At 42.2% G+C, this 17,501-nt stretch overlaps 1 protein-coding gene across 1 annotated transcript; it reads right to left on the reverse strand.

Moving 5' to 3' along the window:
• Positions 1-2,494: 2,494 nt before the first annotated feature.
• On the reverse strand, positions 2,495-9,334 carry GCM1 (glial cells missing transcription factor 1). Its single transcript, XM_056486375.1, has 5 exons — positions 9,233-9,334; positions 7,521-7,773; positions 6,467-6,579; positions 5,381-5,509; positions 2,495-3,091 (listed from the first exon to the last, which is right to left on the reverse strand). The coding sequence occupies exons 1-5, from the start codon at positions 9,332-9,334 to the stop codon at positions 2,495-2,497; spliced, it is 1,194 nt and encodes a 397-aa protein (XP_056342350.1).
• Positions 9,335-17,501: the final 8,167 nt, after the last annotated feature.

Consider the following 17,501-nt stretch of genomic DNA (forward strand, 5'->3'; position numbering starts at 1 on the left):
GAAAAATCATAAAGGTTTTGTTTCCTCCTTTTTAACAATGAATAACTTTGAGCCTGAAATGTATTTCTGTTGGAAACAGACTGGGCATGAGGAACGTTGCATGGACAGGGGCTGGGGGTCCCCCCAAACTGTGGGACAGTCCTGCTTGTGCAGGATCACAAGCATGGAAGCTGCAAGAAGGCATGGCTCTTCTATGGCAGGGAGCTACAGAGGGGAGCTGAGATCACAGGAATAGGTTTCATTCTGGAAACCTTTTGATTCAGTCTCCAAGGCAAACCAACAAAAAGGCTCTTCTTTCTCAGGCAGGAAGAAAGGTTGGTAGTAATTGCCTTTTAGGGAGGTTTGGTTGTAATAGGCCTTTAGGAAGCCTTGAAATTTAGTAACTGGATGCTACCTGTCTTAAAAGAATTGAAGAAATTGTTGATTTTCAGGAAAGAAAATTAGATGAGTGAAAAAATGCTAACAGCTGGGATTGGAACAGAGAAGGCATGGAACAGGATTGGTTATCAAATCCCCTTTGCTGGAAGTTTCTAAAAGTGGAAGTGGTTGGTGAGTGTAAGGGGAACTGATAGAACTTAGATGTGGAAACAATTACCAAGGAGCCTCCCAGCCACACACTGGAATGGCACTGCTGCTGAGAGGTGATGCTGGCAGCACTGCAGTAGAGAGGCAAGGAATTCAGAGGAGAGACAAGATGAGACAGAGCCAGATGGCCGTGGCAGGGGCCATGCCCTGTGCAGTCCCTCACCTGTGTGGCCAGTTTGAGGAATCCCAGCTATGGGACACCAGCCCCGGGGGCCTTGCCTGTCCCTAACCCTGCAGCTCACCTCCTGAAGCTCAAGAGTTCATGCTTCCCATTAATTTTTCTTTTTCTGTCTTAGAGGTTGTTACAAATGTTGATCAAAGTTTCCTTCTTTGAGTTAATGACCTGAAAAATCATAAAACATGCCAAGTTTGGAATTAGAGTGGGAGTAATTCACTGACTAAAAAAAAAGTTTGGTGAGTTGACCTTCATGTACAATAGTACACTGTTATTTTTGTGATCTACATTTAGATTTTTTTCCACTTAAAACAAATCACTGTGCATCCAGTTTCACAAATTCCAACAAACATTTTGAAACACTCTATAAATACAATTCATCTTTGTCTTGTAAATGTCTCTGAACTAGACCCGTCACAAGGAGAGTGGTTTCCCTAGCAACTAGTATATTACAAAGTCTTAAAAAAATAATAATAAAAGAAAGAGAGAGAGAGAGAATCCAAAAAGATAACTAGGGGAGCAAAAAAAACCCAAAAAACCCCATGAAAAACATCTAAGACTGAACCTATTTGATGAACATGTGATACCTCCCAGTCTGAGGTATGGTGAAGTTTTTACTGCCACTTGTTTTGTAATACTGTCCTCCCAGACTCATCTCAATGAAAGGTTTATTTCTCCCGTTGGTGGATAAAGGAACCAGTCTTGAAATGTGGCTCCATACATCATACATGACATACTGAGCTCTTCCTTGCAGAGGTGGCAGCAGGGGTGTGTGTCAGTGCCTGCCTCTGCAGGGGAAGGTGGTGAAACCCCCTGAAATCCCCTGAAACCAGAGAGCAGCAGAGGCCAGTCATGCAGCAAAGGCGTGCAGATGTCAGTTATGGGAAAAGGTAAAGGAATCTTTACCAAAAGTGTCTGAGCCACTGAGTTTAGGCAAGAAAATTCCTATTTGGCACCCTAGTTTTTTAAACAAATGTAAGGAACTGATGGGTCCTGCTGAAATACAGGTTATGGTAGTGGTCAGCAAAGAGGGGGATGTACGGAATGGATGCTGAAGGGTTCTTTACAATCTGCAATGAAAGAAATGAAAACTGCATGGAAAAAGCAGCAAGGCACCTTAAATATATGAAACTGGATCCAGCCCTGCAGACAAGGCCTTAGAGCAATTTGTATTTTGGACATGATATGGCAGTGTGCATATGCAGGTCAGAAGACCAAATGTATGCTGGGCTGCATCAAAATAAATGTGGCCACAGGTTGAGGAGGAAGATTCTCCCCATTCTCACAAGATCCCATGTGAAGTCCTGCATCCAGCTCTATACAACACGTGTGCAAGGCTGGTGCAGTGTAGGGATTTAGGTCTGAAGAGGGACGGCCTGGAGAAGCTGGAAGAATGCAGAAGGTCGCACATGACAGCTGATCCTTGAGATCATCCATCTACACCTTCCACAGTCCCACAGGCTGGGACAAGCTGTGTATCCAGGAGGGCTGAAATGCTACCGAACCAGAACGGCAGCGAGGCAGTCTGTAAGAGCTGATAGCTTTTATTACATCTGTCAAACACCTAGGGGAAATAAGACTGTTAAATAAACAGATATGAAAGCCCCTTCTGAGCCCTGCAAGGGGGGCTAAAGCGAGACCTGTTGTGGTAGCACTTTCACATCTGTGTTGCCACAGGGGTGGAGAATTGGACCCATTGCCAGAGGAGGGGCGAGCAGGGACTTTTGAACCCAGTCACCGCAATGGGTACATGTTAAAAACCACGTCGTTGTTGCAGTAGTTGAGACAGGCTCCGTGGCCGCCCGCCCCCCTAAGCCCTCCGCTTTCCCGGGGAGGCGGCAGCAGCTGCGGGCGAGGCTGTGCCCCGCTCGCCATGGCGCAGAGCCCGCCCTGAGGCGCGGCGCAGGGCGGCAGAGCCGGGCGGCTGCCGCTGTAGGTCAAAGGGGATTTCTCCCCGCAGGATCCTTCTGCCAAAGGGCTCACATCACAGCCGAAGGGGTCCCAGCCCTTTGTCCCGGGCAGGGTGTGCTGGGCGCTGAGGTGGGCGCGCTGCTGGCGAGCAGGGGCTGCGCTGGGCACAGCGGGGACGCCGCGCGGCCCCTTGGCGCTGAGGGCCCTGCTGAGGGCCAGGCTTCGGGCCCAGCCCGCTCTCTCCGCGCAGGGACCATCCTCCCCGGCTGCCCTTGGGGATGGAAGCTGCCCGGAGCAGCTGCTCGGCCTCGGCTCCTGCGAGCTTTTGCTTAAATGTCTCCTGAAATTAGCAGGTGGCGTGTGAGCATCCGGGGGGGAAAGAAGCGAAGGCACCTGTGTTGGCATTGAACCTGTCAGAGACTTGGGAAAACAAGGCATGGGTTAGTAAAACAAGGTGGGGTACAGCCCCTCTCCTCTGGGAGCTGCTTACAAAGGCACGCAACTAACACGATGGTTGGCGTCTCTTCCAACCCTGACCATTCTGTGGTTCTGTGAACTCAAGTAACGAAAGAGATGGCACAGCAGAGCCTCCCCACCATAAGGGGAGTGCCCATGGCCTGTAGGGGCAAACTAAACGAGGTTCCCAGCTCTTGGCTCTGAGTTTGTTTCACCAGTTTTTGCCCAAAGCCTGTTTTACACTGAAAGAGTTGTTCAGACCTTGCCTTCACAGCCCTTAGGATCCATGCCAGCATATAGTGAAGAAAAGCTAAGTATGATTTATTTTTTTTTTTTTTTTTAGGGATCAACACACAAGAATTGTTCTTCTGAGTCTTCTGTTCTGGATATTTCATAACTTCTTTAATTGCCCCAATTATTGGATTATAATTATGCAAACTTTAATTCCTTTCAGAATACTCATTTCTGATGACTGCTTGCAGGTCTCTCTTCTTTATAATTCTGCTTTTTCATCCATTTAATTATAGTGGTTTTGTGGACTGCTGGAGCAGCAAAGCTCCTTTCAGTTGTTCTCCACTCATCATGAGAATAACTTCCAACAGTCTGGTGTAGGACCCAGCCCATCTTCAGCTACAAACCTGCCATAGGTGCCATAGAGAGACCATCCTATATATCACCTACTCTATTTTGGGCTCATACCTTTTTCTAAAGTTCTCCTCCCTGGTCTCTTGTGAGCACATTAAAATTGAACCTTTTCAGAATACATTTTGCAGATTGAACACGTTAAAATGGAATATTTTCGGAATATATTTTTGCAGATTGGGTGACACAGGTTCTGTGTGACAAATTGGACTCCTGAGTTAAGTTGTATCATAGCTAGTTTGGCAAACCATAAACATGATGGGTTATTCCCAAGGAAAACCTGCTGGAGAACCATGAACTGGAAAGTGAGGATAAATGGTGTAAATCTGACTGTACAGTCAGAACAACCAAAGAGAAGACTCTACTATTAGACATTTGTGACATCTTGAGTCTGTTTCTACTCCCACACAACTGAAAGTGAAAGCCTCAGGAAGATGTTTTAGGAAGGGAAAGATGAAGGCATGTCTACAGGAAACTTAAGCAAGTAGGCTGATCAGTAGACTCAGTTATAAAAGAAAGAAAGCCACCTGGCTCAGTCATATTTCCTAGGTGGAAACTATTTCAGTGTTCTCAGAGACAGAACTAAACCAGTGATAGGAAAAGAATCGTTGCTGTATTTGTTAGACAATTAGATAGATCAGCTGCTTTTTCTTATGCTTTTGTTCCCAGGCACTTGTGTCAAGAGGTTCTGAGTTTTAGTGTTCTCCTGAGTATTTCCAGTAGAAATAGCTGCAGCTTCTTAATTCACATTCTGTTCAAATGGGTTTATCTTCCTGTGTGCACATTTTATCTGTTTCTTGGGTTCCCAAATCCCCTTCTCCTTGTAATCCACTTAGGAAATCTGTTCCCACCCAGAGCAATTATCCCATCTGTCTGTGGCTCAATGGATTACTGTCCCTAACACTAGGTTGGGGGAATGCACCACCCCTTACATATCAAAAGACAAACTGCGTCTGAATACTGGTGATGATAATTGAGTGTAACACAGACTATGCAATGCAGGTCATTGGGATTCCCTCCATCAGGCATGCAGCAGTCCCAAAGATCTCCAGAGATGCTTTCATAAATGTTTCCACACCTCTAAAAGCTGATGTTTTAACTGAATGCTTCAGAAAGTCCTTCAAAGCACTCTTCTGCCTTCAAACCAGGCAAACCAGGTACAAGTTATGCACCTTCCCCTTTTTAACCTTGCTGAAACTCAAGGGGAGCATGCAGGGAAGGATGTCTTCGCTTTTCTCAGGAGTGCCAAGAAATAGGACAAGAGGCAAGGGGCAAAAACTCATGCACAGAAAGTTCCACATGAACAGTGATGAAACTTAGCCTGCCTGGCAGCAACTTTTCTTTTCTGCTTTGTTTACCAGTGCAGATGTAATCTCCTGCTGCCACCAGGCACAAATTTGTTCTGGAGAGAGGGTGCTGGCAGTGGATGACAGTGCTGAGGAGAGCAAGATGCTCAGGGCAGGCCTGGTCCTTCTTGGCCTGATCATGGGCATGCAGAATGTGGAGATGTAAGGCCTGCTCCCACCCAGACCCAAAGCCCAAATAGCCTCCACCATGCCTTGAACCACAAATTGCTTGACCAAAATATCATCGACCAATAGTAAGAGTTACCTCAATCTCCTGGACTCTTTTTAGTCTTAGAGAAGGTGGAGAAAAAGCTGTCTTTGCTTTTTGGATTGATCTTCTTGCTTCTGCTTCTAGTTTTGTTTCTGGACGTGGGTGGTCATGAGCTCCTTTGGACTTCAGAAAGTAATTATGGTATGTTAAAGATAGAAGCAACCTTGTTAATAATCTTAAGGGAACAGAATTTATAGCACAGGCCAAAATCACATATTGTGGCCTAATTTAATGTATTTGTATTTGTGAATTCAAATAATAAACATATCCCAGATGAAGTGGGATGAGGTAGAAACTCTGAAATCATAAAATCAGTGTACCACATTTATTCATAGAAGACAGTTCCCCCAGTAGAGCTCCAGCTGAAGCTAAGAGGTCTTCTGTAGCTTGGCTACAGTCCCTGTAGTCACTTTAATTCTTCTCACAGTTTAGACACGTTTATCTGAATATTAATTTCCATTAGCTTCAACAGAGAATTAATTTTATTTAGCCTGCACGTAAGTGAAAGTATGGAAAGCAGGAAAGTGATTATGTTACTAAACTAGGACTACAGCTTCCAGAAACAGTGGCCATTATTTAAACACTTGCATACACTGTGATCCAGATATAAGTTACAAATAATACACAGATGGCATTTTCCATAGAGAGTCCCTTGGGTACAACCATTTCCTGTTCCAATATTGCTTCATGATTATGTGCATTGCCTTGAAGAAGGGGAAGAGATAACATGGTATTTCTGACTTCTGAGGATTTGTTGGTTCTTATGTACCTGAGGCAAAACACTTCAAAATCAACAAGTTTTCCCAGAAGCCTAAATAAAAAATACACTATGCTGTAAAATCATAGTAGCATAGGCTCATTTAGGCTGGAAGAGCTCTCTAGCTCAACCTCCTGCTCAGGCAGGACTAACTTCAAAGTTAGATCAGGTTGCTTAGCACCTTGTGAAAATTTTTTCTCCTTACAGTCATTTGACCTTTCATATTCAATAACCCCTATTTGTTGGAACAAAAAAAAAAATTGCTAAATGAAATACCAATCTTTAAAATTAACTTGCATAATGTTAGATAATTTTATACTAACCTGGAAAAATATGAACTGGCCTTCATGCCTCCAGAAGTTGGTAACTGGGTAGCCACCATGGCCTCGGCAGGAAAGGAGTCGCAGTGGTCCATTGCAGTTTGGACAGCATTTCCCTGGAGCAAGGATAGAGGGGAACATTTCCTATACAGCACTGGTTAGATAAATCCCATGAGATAAAATGGCTTATTGGTGGCAGATTGCCACTTCTGGTTTGGTGCTCAGAAATTACACTGAGAGAAACTATGCAAAAAACTTCCCAACATAAGCAAAAATCAATATAAACAAGCTAATCATTGCCTTTATTCTTTTTTCTTATATTATTTTTAAATATAACTTTCAAAAATTCTTTATCTTACAATGTTATTACAATTTTACAGTTTGTTATCATGGTCAGTTTTAGTTTTTCTCTTGTCAGTGTTTGGAATGTCATACATGTTTCTAGAGAGCATTGTTCTGGCCTTAGTGAGCACCTGAATAGTACCTTTCTTTAGCTGAAATGTACATCAGTTCCAGAAATCAGTATGTGCTAGCTCTACTGAGCAATCACAATTGTTTGGAATGGTTTTGTTAAAAATGTGTGTGCAGCTCATGTTCTCTATTTGCATTGTCTGGCTCCAGTGGCGTGACTGTGGGGCCTATTTTCCAGTCATCACAGTTTATGAGCAACTTCTTTCCTGCAAGATTTGCCTCCTCCGAGTTACTCTTGGGCCAGTGCAATAATGAAGCCAACACTCAGGTGGGCAGGAACAGCAGGGCAGGGAGCTGCCTGCACTGCACTGCTTCCTCAGTACCCTCACTCATGGGCCTGAGAAGGCTGGGAACCAACCCCCTAACTAGCAGAAATAGAGATTAAAAATGATTAGGGAAAAAAAACCAAGTAGATGATTACACCTCAACAATAAGAAGTGTAAAATGCATGGTTCCAAATCAAGACTTGCACTGGAAATGTCAGAAGGAAGTCTGAGTAATCCAGAGGGTATCCTATACTTTGATTCCTGCTATGTTGTGTTCACTTATGAAGTGCCATACAATGAACTGCCAAGTTTGTACTCACGCTGTTGTTTTTGCCTGGCTTTATCACATATGGCTGGTCTTAGGTAAATCTTTCTCCCATCCAAGGTAGAGCAGTCATTCCCACAAACCACCACCCCAAGGCAGGACTTTTTCAAGATGCGAGAGTTGTGGTTGTTGGTGTTTCTCATTGCCCAGCTGCTGTGGTGCCTCTGAGCATTTTTATCCTCTGAGCTATAGATATGTTTTACATAGGAATCTGGCCATTCTTGGAACCAGTCTGTCTGGTTCACATACTGTGAAAAGAGAAAAGCAAGCCACATTTTAGGCTGGGGAAGAGAAGAGCTTATCCAGGAGCTGAGCAGAGTTGGACCTCTGTTGGGTTTCCTCTAGCCTAGGTGACACTAGCGCCCTGGCAGGTGATGCTGGTTGTCAGGAGGGAGCAGTGGAGATAAGGCAGGAAAAACACACATCTCTGGGCTCCCCACAGGCCCCAGAGCATCAGGAAGCCCTTGCCAGGAGCTTGTTCTCATTCACTCATCCAACCAAACAAAAAGATTAAAGAAACATCAAAAAAACCCCTCTGAACAAACACCAAGCCTCAAGAACAACAGAGTAAGGAGCAATGAGAATAAAACTAGGAAAAAAAGCCCCAAAGTTCAAAATACACATCACATCAGTGTACATCAGTGGGTTCAGTCAATCCAGTAAAATTCAGTAAGCTGTAAAGCATCTACCATACTTGATGATGATTTTGAGGGAAAAGTTCTTTTAAGGGATACAAAAGCTTAGTAGAAATTTCCTTTAGATTGCTTATCCCAGGACTGAGAGCCATGACAGCAGTAAGAACATCAAGCAAGAAGAGAAAAACTCCCATGCTCCCCAGGTAGCCACTGGACAGTGTAGGGAAGGGTGTCAGTGAAGCCTCCAGACTGAAATGCAGGTGAAGGTGACCTTGGGCTGAAGGGCAGAGAACATCCTGGAACATGGAGGCTTTGGGCAAACAGCACTGTCATAGTATGGAGGAGGCTGGGATCCAGTAAGAAGGCAGGCCTGGGAGTTGAAAGGCAGAGCTGGATGCTGAAGGACTGCAGCAGGAGGAATCTGGCAGATATGTGCAGAGCTGAGGAACAGGGAGGTGACGTTGTGCAGGGTGTGTGGACTATCAGTGGAGAGCAAGGTTGAAACTTTTAGCTAAGAGAACTAGAAAAGGACAGAGGGAGGGGGAGATCACAGTTGTCCCTCTCAGCAAACCTCTGCACACATGAAGCAAGGTTGCCCTAGGTGCTAGTGAAAAGACTTGCCTCCATATGGGAAGACAGCTCTGGAGCTGGAGCCCAATCTTCAGGGAGACTGAGCACTCACAGCTGCAAGGCAGTTGTGGGTGCTGGGCTCCTTTCTCAAAAAGCACTACCCAGGGCAAAAAGCAAGTCCTGGGCAGCTCTAATTAAGTGCCCACAGCAGGAGGTATTTTTTTTTCCCTCTGCTTTCTGTGCACCTAATCCACCAGTGAAAACAATGCTTTTGCAACATGACATTTTTCATGCATCAACAGCTCTTTCAGTAGTACATTTAAGGAAAAATGCATGGAAATGTTAATATTTTCTCAGTATTTTCTAGCAAAACCCTCCCCCATACCTCAAGGTGACAAAGAGAATAAAGGCAATGTGTCATAGATGACTGAGAAAACATTTAAGATCACTGGTGGAGATGACTGGTCAGAACTAAATAAATTTCTAAGACACAGATACATACCTGGGGAAGTTTGATATCATTGATATCCCAACTCGTCATTTCTCCATGTTGAGAAGCAGAGTCCTCCTGCTCCATAACAGAATCATCTGCACCTTTCAGCATTTCTGAATTCCTTCCCAAAGTTAGCAAGGAACTTGGTCCTAGCTGCTTTTGAAGTCGCCTGGCTGTCAGCAGTCTCAAGCACTTTACAACCAGGAAGCTGTTTCCTGAAGCTAAATGATAGAGAGGCTGCTCATTAAAGATAAAAATCAGTGTTCTTCTGCCAGAAAAACTTGTTCCATTAAAAGTTTTGCAAGCCAGCAAGGCAATGGAAAATATAGCTTAGAGATAGCCTGTGATGTTGCAGACATCATTAGCAGCAAGCAAATCGTGCTTGTGGCGTCTGAGTTGCTTTGCTCAATCTCCTCTCATACCAAGTTTATAGCCATGTAACTCTGCTCACAGGCTCTTTGTACATCTGATCCAACTCTGCCTCTGTATTCCCAGAGCCAAACTGATTGAACAGCTCAGCAGCTGTTGAGGGGTCTTTGAGTTTCTGCTTTCTCATTAGGTATTTCTCACTCTACATGTGACAAAAGTGAGCAAAAGAGGGGTCTGCTCTATCACTTCAGAAGAAATGGTGCTCAGCCATTTCAAATATTGCTGGTATCTCTGAGAGCTTACCAGTTGCACCAGGGAGGTACAGAAAAGGAGATTGGGCTATCTGCATTTTCCTATTCAATGGCAGACAGAAACCCCCCATCCCCCCAAGGTATGTTTGTTAAAACCAACAGGTTTTCCCTGAAATCTTTTAAAGTATGTGGCTGCCCTACTCTGAATTTCAGTACCAGCCAAGCTTAATAAAATATTGTGTTGGTTTTGTCTGGGGTAGAGTTCGTTTTCTTCACAGTGGCTGATATGGGGCTTTTGGATTTGTTCTGAACACAGGGTTGATAATATAGATGTTTTTGGGTTTGATCCTCAGGGATCCCATGCATGAAAACCTTAGTTTCTTTTGTTAAGGAAAGAAAAGGTGAATCAGTTTTCTCTTCTGGAAACTGGGAAAGTTTCAGTGTTTTCGGGAAGGTCACTACAGCTATGCCAGTTAAGGATTTATTAAAGACTACTGAGTAGTGAAAGAAGTAAAATTTACCAGATAGTCTAGTTTATAGACTTTCAAAAACATAATATATTTTATTTTATTTTTGGCTTTGCGTATATGTATAGCCCTTGGAAAGGATTTAGCCTCCATGTCCTTAGTTTACTTATTTATAAAACATCTATGATCTTACTTTCTCATGTTATATTACCACCTCTAAAAGAAGACTGTAGATTTTTGCAGAGCCTTTGAGACATTTAGCTATGTGTTCTCTGGCAGCATAGTCAGAGCCCCACTGCCCCATGTTGTGACTCAGATTGTGGGGCAGAAAGAAGCAAAACATCCCCCATGGAAACAGACTCCCACAGAGGGTGCCTGGTAGCACCAGATTTGGGAATCTGAGCTGAGGGCACTGTGCTGGGAGGGCAAGCAAGAGCTTCAAATGAGATGTTAGTACAGAAGAGAAGGGAACACAGTAAATCAGAGATAAAAACCTCTGTAAGAAGCATTAGGTCTTCATGTATTTTCCTACTGTGCTACAATGAAAATGGACATAGTAAGGTCAGGACAAACAAAATACAAGCTGCATTAGAGAACTGAGTTGAATTTGCCAAACAAATCACTCTTGACTATTGTGTGCTCTAAAACATGAATTGATTATTCATTACACAATTCAAAATTATGGTCTCATGGTTTTTAAAATTACTTTTCTAAATTAGATGGCTTGGAAATTGATTTTTAATTTTCTTCATTAGAGAAAATGGAATATTTCTTCTTTATACTATATTAATAAAGCTAAAACAATAATGAAATATTACCTTAAAGATTAAAAAACCCAGGTAATTTTATAATAATGCACACAAAAAATGAAGTTCAAGACAATCACACATATTTAACTATTTGCAGGCAAAGCCTTCTAATTCCCTAGACTCTTGTGTTACAGCATAATGAGTAGTGTTGCTGTGATGTGTCATGGAAATTGAACACTAGGCAAAACAAAATCAAAAACATAGGAAAGAAATGCTTGAAAGATCTGCTATTTTATTCTTATTTCTGTATAATATCTGAGATAGGTTACAATACATTTAGAAAGAGATATTAAGCCATATATTTTATGACTTAATAAGCAAGGATTTGGAAAATTTCCTCTATTTTCCTTACAAGTACTTGGTGTTGACCACTTAGGAAAAGGATTATGACTTTTTAAAAGAAAGTATGTATATTAGCAATTAAAATGAGCCTATAGGTTAAATTAATTCAATATCATCTGCGAAATCTTATTTGGAAAGACAGTCTGGCACAGAGAGATTTCAGCACTTCTTCAGCAACCATCTACAAGCTGCAGAAAGGCTGGAGCTGTATTCAGCTTCTTGCATTCAGGCTCCTGCTCCGGGCAGGGCTGTGCAAACCCCGCAGAGCAGCACCCGGGGAAAGCAGCTGTCCCTGCAGGGGCTGCCACTGCTGTCCAGCTGCCAGGCTGTCCTGGCAGGAGCACGTGGATGTCACCTGTCACAGTGCAGTCACCAGGTCAGGCTCCTTTCTTGTATCGTTTTACCAGCACACAGAGTTCTTTAGTCATTGCTTCTGTCAGTCTTCCTTTTGCTCTTTGGTGTCATCTTTCAGTGATGACAACGTTTATGAGATGTCAAGTGCAGTCATTGGAGCTTTACCTGGGCTGAGTTACCTGTCCCACCAACAGCCTATGTTGCACTGTCTTCCATGTCTGCCTTTGTGCCTTGCCTCAAGTTCATGATTTTCTCTGACACTGAAAGTTTCACCCTGCTGTGGGAGCTCTCCTGCCTCTCCTCCACTGCAGTTGTTTGCCTTTGCATGCTTCTCATCCCATTTTTATTGTGCTCATTCCATTTTTATTTCATGGTGCTGCTCCACTGGAACCAAGGAACGTGCATGTTTATACCAAGATGCTACTGCTACTCCTTGAGGAATATTGCTCCAGACTGGCCTGACCTTTTTGCTTTTGTTCAAATACATTCTGTAAACTTAAAAAAACCAGCACGTTTGTCTTCTAGTTCAGCTTTTCTATTTGATAACTGTGGTAGTAGGATGAAATAAGATTATCTCCCATATGTGGTGCATAAAGTCACTGCAAATAGACATGTCATTTATAATGAGAAGACAGTTTCTGCCTGTGGAAAAATGCACTGGAGATGCTGCTTATTTTCAATAGCAATGAGACAAGATTTTGTTTTCAGATTGTCCTGACATATTCTCAAGTTGGCTGCCTCTATATTCAACATCATTTGAAATGCTTATGCTATCATCACTGTTCAGTATCCAAAAGTGGAAGATTCTCCCCTGTGATCTTGGTCTTAGCAGGAAGATGGACATATTTTAAGATGGAAGTACTTATAAATCCTTGGTTGATTTTGTTTATACTTTGTTTCTCCTTAATTCTCTTCCCAAAACTGTTATTTTAATATCCCTTGAGATCTGAACCAGCTGAGCTCATATTTTTGTTCGTTTACCATACTTCTGAATTCTGGACTGCTCTGGATAAGAAGTCAGTTGGAGGTGGTGTAGTTCTCCTGGCTTTGCTGCTTCAGTCACATTCAGTGAAAATTTTTTAAAAAATGCTTTTAAAAGAAGTTCTGGTTTCCTACCTTTTCTGAACATCCTCTTTCTAGAGCGCTGTCTCAGGTGACATAGTCTGCAGGCTTCTCTGGTTGTCAGATCATGTAACACAGACATATCTACACCACAGATTGTAAACCAGACAGATTTGCACAGAGTTCACCTCAGACACTGATTAATGTCTGGGCCTCTTTTTTCTCAGGCTACAAATATGCATCTTGCATCACTCCTGACCTCATGGGCTCTGGCCACTACTCAGTACAGACACTCAGGGTGTCTCTGCAGAGCACTTGGGGGGTGCTGTGTGTTCCTGCCTGTACTGCACAGACCAAGGATGGACACACGGACCATCATAGCACCTTACTGAAGGGATATTCAAATCCTGCTCTTGGGATGGTAATTTCATGAGCAGCTCTTACTCAAGAGCCTACAACCATCTTAGTTTTTCCTCTATGTCAATTGAACAGCCATTTGGCTGCAATATTCTCATTTTTTTATTTTCTGTTTTACTTTTCTGGCTATTTCCAGCAGAGGGGTGCCATTGGGGGCATGATTTTTCAGAGGCTCTGCCACATGAGATTCATGTCCACACACTTGTGTTGCATAGGGTAAATATTTTTGCCAGGCCTCTCAGTCCCTCTTGAGGAAACTGGTATTCATCCACATCTGTGTTAGCTCCCAAGCTCCTCTGAGAGTCTGGTAGTTGAATGGCTTACTATTGAACAGAGTAGCATCAATATTCTGTTTGTTTGGTTGTTTTTTTTTTCTCCAGGGCAGTGTTTTAGTATCAAATTCTAGGAATGTATCTTTTTCTGCCCTGTGAAGAACATAGCTCCAAGTAAAAGGTTGAGACCTGAGATAATTTTAATAATTGTTTGGAATGCTTGAATATATGCAAATACATATACTTTATTTCTTGGTATCTCTTTATTAAAGCTTTGACAGTGAAGTCTAGGTTTTTATTTACTTTATTGACCTCTAATTTTTCTCTCTTAACTATTAGACACACTGCAAAACATGTGATGCTACAGACATCATATTAACTTAGTGGGGTGAAATTCACAATAGCTATTCACAATAGCTATGCAAAACACCAGGGCAATATAACAGCATTAATGTTTTGATGCTGTAAAAAATGTACGTCTGGGTAAAATTTTGGCTTAACTTGTTCATCTTTCTGACCATATAAACTATCTGTCCTGTTTTGTGGGATTTGTTGGTTAGTTTGTTTGTTTTTGTGGCTTTTTTCACTAAGATAATAAATTCACATGGTTTAGCAGGAATAGCCGGGTTCTATGGATTATCTAAAATTTTAGTTGGAATGCTTTTTGTGGGTCATGTTTAAAAATTACAATCTCTTAGTGACAGTATTATGATGCTTTTTAAAAATTATCTTCATTTATGGACATTCTGCTTTCTTATTTTGCTAGTTTTCAAAGCCTAAGACATTCAGTCCTTTTCTCTCTTGATCTGATACTCCATTTTTCATCTTGCCTTTGCATCTGGTATAAATGCATTCAGTTTTGCAGTTCTGCCTGGCATGACCACATGCATGCAAAATCTCATTTCATGGACTGACACTCACTTACTTTATGCAGTGTTTTTCTTTTCCTTACAATTCTGTGATTTTCCCTTTTGTGATTTAAAGAATGTGTAATTGCTAAATGAGTTGTCTTTCATGTCTCTCTGCTTCAGAGCAGGAATTTGGTATGTCACTATGATTACTATTTTCCTTGTTCCCACTCTGTTGCTGCAATATGCATTCTAATTTTTGAGTTGTTGGAACTGACTCATTTCTGATATCTCTCATAGCACGCTCTGCTTTTCTCCATGGTCAGGTGGAACATCATATCGACCAAATCTATCCTCAGCTGCAAGTAATTCCAAAATAAATTCCTATCAGGTAACCACACCCTAGTTTCAAACAGCCAGATTCTGGTATAATCAGCTGCTGTGGAGATCCTGTGTGTATTCCTCTTTCTAATGACTATATTATCTCACAGATTAAAGTGTTCAGGCAGAACTGTAGAAGTTTAACTGATTTGGTCTGTCATACTTTCAAGAATGAGAGGAACTTTTCCACAGCCTGGACACTGGAAGAAGTGCTGTGTGGTGGAAGCTGAGCTTTGTTCTGGTCACTTGCTTTTTAACAGAACATAGCTTTTCTTATTCCTGAGAAATCATAGCTACTCTGCCTGTTGAGCTGGGCTGTTCTTGTCCATTCCTTCCACAGTATGAGCATGGATCCATCTTGACAAAGGCAGCAGATTGATCTGCAAAGGTCCATATGAAGAACTACAATTTCAAGAGTACTGCTAAAATAGTGTCCTAGTCCTCTAACAGCAGCAGTTTTCATACCGTCTTCAAAATCTCACTGTCTGCAACCTGCTCAGAGACAAATTCCCACTATCCCTCTTTACCTGGTGAGCCTTCTGTCCTTTCCACATGTACTGACTATGGTTTAGTCCTCTGGCTTTGCACATGATGATTTCCATTCTTAGCTGCTGTTTACACACTTAATTTTGCTGTTCCTCCTTTCCATTTAAAATGTAAAATACTTGAACTATCTAAGTTTTAAGTACAAGCAAGAGATGCTCTTATAAATTACCTTGAACATAAAAATGGTATCTTCTAATTTTGCTGCTATTGTGCACATTTGGGCACACAAAGTTACTAATATGTATTCATCCCTTAAGGCAGTCAAATCACAGAAATTAATTCTTAGAAGATTTTGTACAGGAAATAGAGAAAAGCAGCATCAAGAAAAGAGGCAATATTGGCTACTGGCATTAAGTCTTGGTCATGCAGCTTCTTTGAGGCACGTGTGGAAAAGTGAGGATTGAGTATCACTTTAATGAGTGATGATCATCCCAGAGGTGGAGACTGCTGCCAACAGCAATAGCTGAGCTCACCAAGGCTTTTTTTTAAGCTATAAAATTCACTTATCTATATACAAAGAGCTTCTGCAGAGGGACTTTTCAGCCATGACTATAGCAACCATTACAACATCTATTAGTCACATAACAGCAGAAAAAAAAATAGAAACATAAACTACTTGGAATGCAAAGTTTAAGCTGCCTCTTTCACTCCCATTCAGCAAACTCTTCTAAAGGGAAAAAAAGTTGAATCAGTGATCTCATTTGTAACAAACAACTTCTTAGGGAAAATAATAAAATAAACGGCTGGATTTGGGATAAACATCTGTTGTTAGTATCATATCTACCATGTAATGAAACACAGAGGGAGAACAGAGGACAAGATGGGAAAGGGCTTTGTGCAGGTGCAGAATGCACAACATGCCCTTACGCATTGCTCCCATCCATTTTCTGTCCCTGTCTTTGACAAACTATGGAAATACTTCACAAGGTGAAGAGACTTCCAGCCACCTTCAAACTCTTCCTTGGTTGAACAGCCCCAAAGTATCACCAGGTAAAATGCTGTGGGGCAGTCCCCATGCCAGTTTTCCTGCACTCACTTCCTGGTAACTGGCTCTACATTAGTATGAAACCAGAGCTTTGCTGTAGTTTACAGACAGCAGAAGACTTGGCCTGACTTTCAGGATATTGAGAAATCAGCAGCTTCTACAGAGGTGGAACAGAGAACCACCACCACAATCCTGTGGCTGCTCTGGCATAACTCCAGGAATCACCATGTCCTCTGGGCTGCTCAAAGGACAAATTCCCATTTTAGTCATGGGAACTGTAGGCAACCATTCCTAAGCACGGGTTTGAAGGGAACATGTATAAGGTGCTGAAATTGTTCTCTGGACAGACACTGTCTGCTTGTCCTGGATGTTACTAGCTCCTATTTCATGTGCTGTGACTTCATATTCAGCATAGCTGCATGAAATTTTAAAAATGTTCCAGAATTGTAAAGTTGGAAGTAACAGACTTCAGAAGTCATCTAAACCCACTGCTTGTCTGCACTGCTTCTTTCTGCTCCAGGCTGTGTGCAGATTGCGTAGGATGGATTTTTATTTTTATTTTGTTAGAGGAAAGTGCTCTGTAGCGACCTTAATAAGCAAGAGATGGACACCCTATGTTACAAAATGTCTCAAAAATCACTTTGGGAAGTTAACACTACACAGCTAAAATATGTCTTATAATCTTCAGTTGTAACTGAATACCAGCCCTAAAATGATTGGAAAATTTCAGTAACAACTTGCCAAATATCTTCAGAATGCTGAAATGAGCTGTGCATGCTGAGATCATTAATAAGACCAAGAAAAAAAAAGTATTCAGTGCAGTTTCCCATCTATTAGATTACTTTGCCTCTCCAGCAGTCTCCAGAGAAAGCCTCTGGCTGCTTCTTAAGGTCACTGAATCATTTCACTACAATAAATGATCTCGCTAGCTGGAAATGTTGGTGAGGCTCCCCAGGCGCTGCCGTATCAGTGAATCACTGCAAGATCATGGGTGAGCACGCACCGCACCCAACCTGCCCCCACCCCTGGCCTTTCTCTTCTCTTTGTCCTCCTTCATGTGCCTTTGCTTTCCTGACAGCATTGAAATCTGTGTATTTCACTGTCTCTGGATGGAATGACAACACAGACCAAAAAAAGAGGGGGAAAAAAAGGAAGGGAAAAAAACCCCACCAAAA

The sequence above is a fragment of the Oenanthe melanoleuca genome, chromosome 3, assembly GCF_029582105.1.
Source record: "Oenanthe melanoleuca isolate GR-GAL-2019-014 chromosome 3, OMel1.0, whole genome shotgun sequence".
In the NCBI taxonomy this organism is placed as follows: Eukaryota; Metazoa; Chordata; class Aves; order Passeriformes; family Muscicapidae; genus Oenanthe; species Oenanthe melanoleuca.

Coding starts and splice junctions, on each gene's coding strand:
- GCM1 (XM_056486375.1), bottom strand. CDS start 9,334: ATGCTGAAAGGTGCAGATGATTCTGTTATGGAGCAGGAGGACTCTGCT. Junction 7,774..9,232: donor ATGATATCAAACTTCCCCAG/GTATGTATCTGT, acceptor CTCTTTTCACAG/TATGTGAACCAGACAGACTG. Junction 6,580..7,520: donor AGCCAGGCAAAAACAACAGC/GTGAGTACAAAC, acceptor TCCTTGCTCCAG/GGAAATGCTGTCCAAACTGC.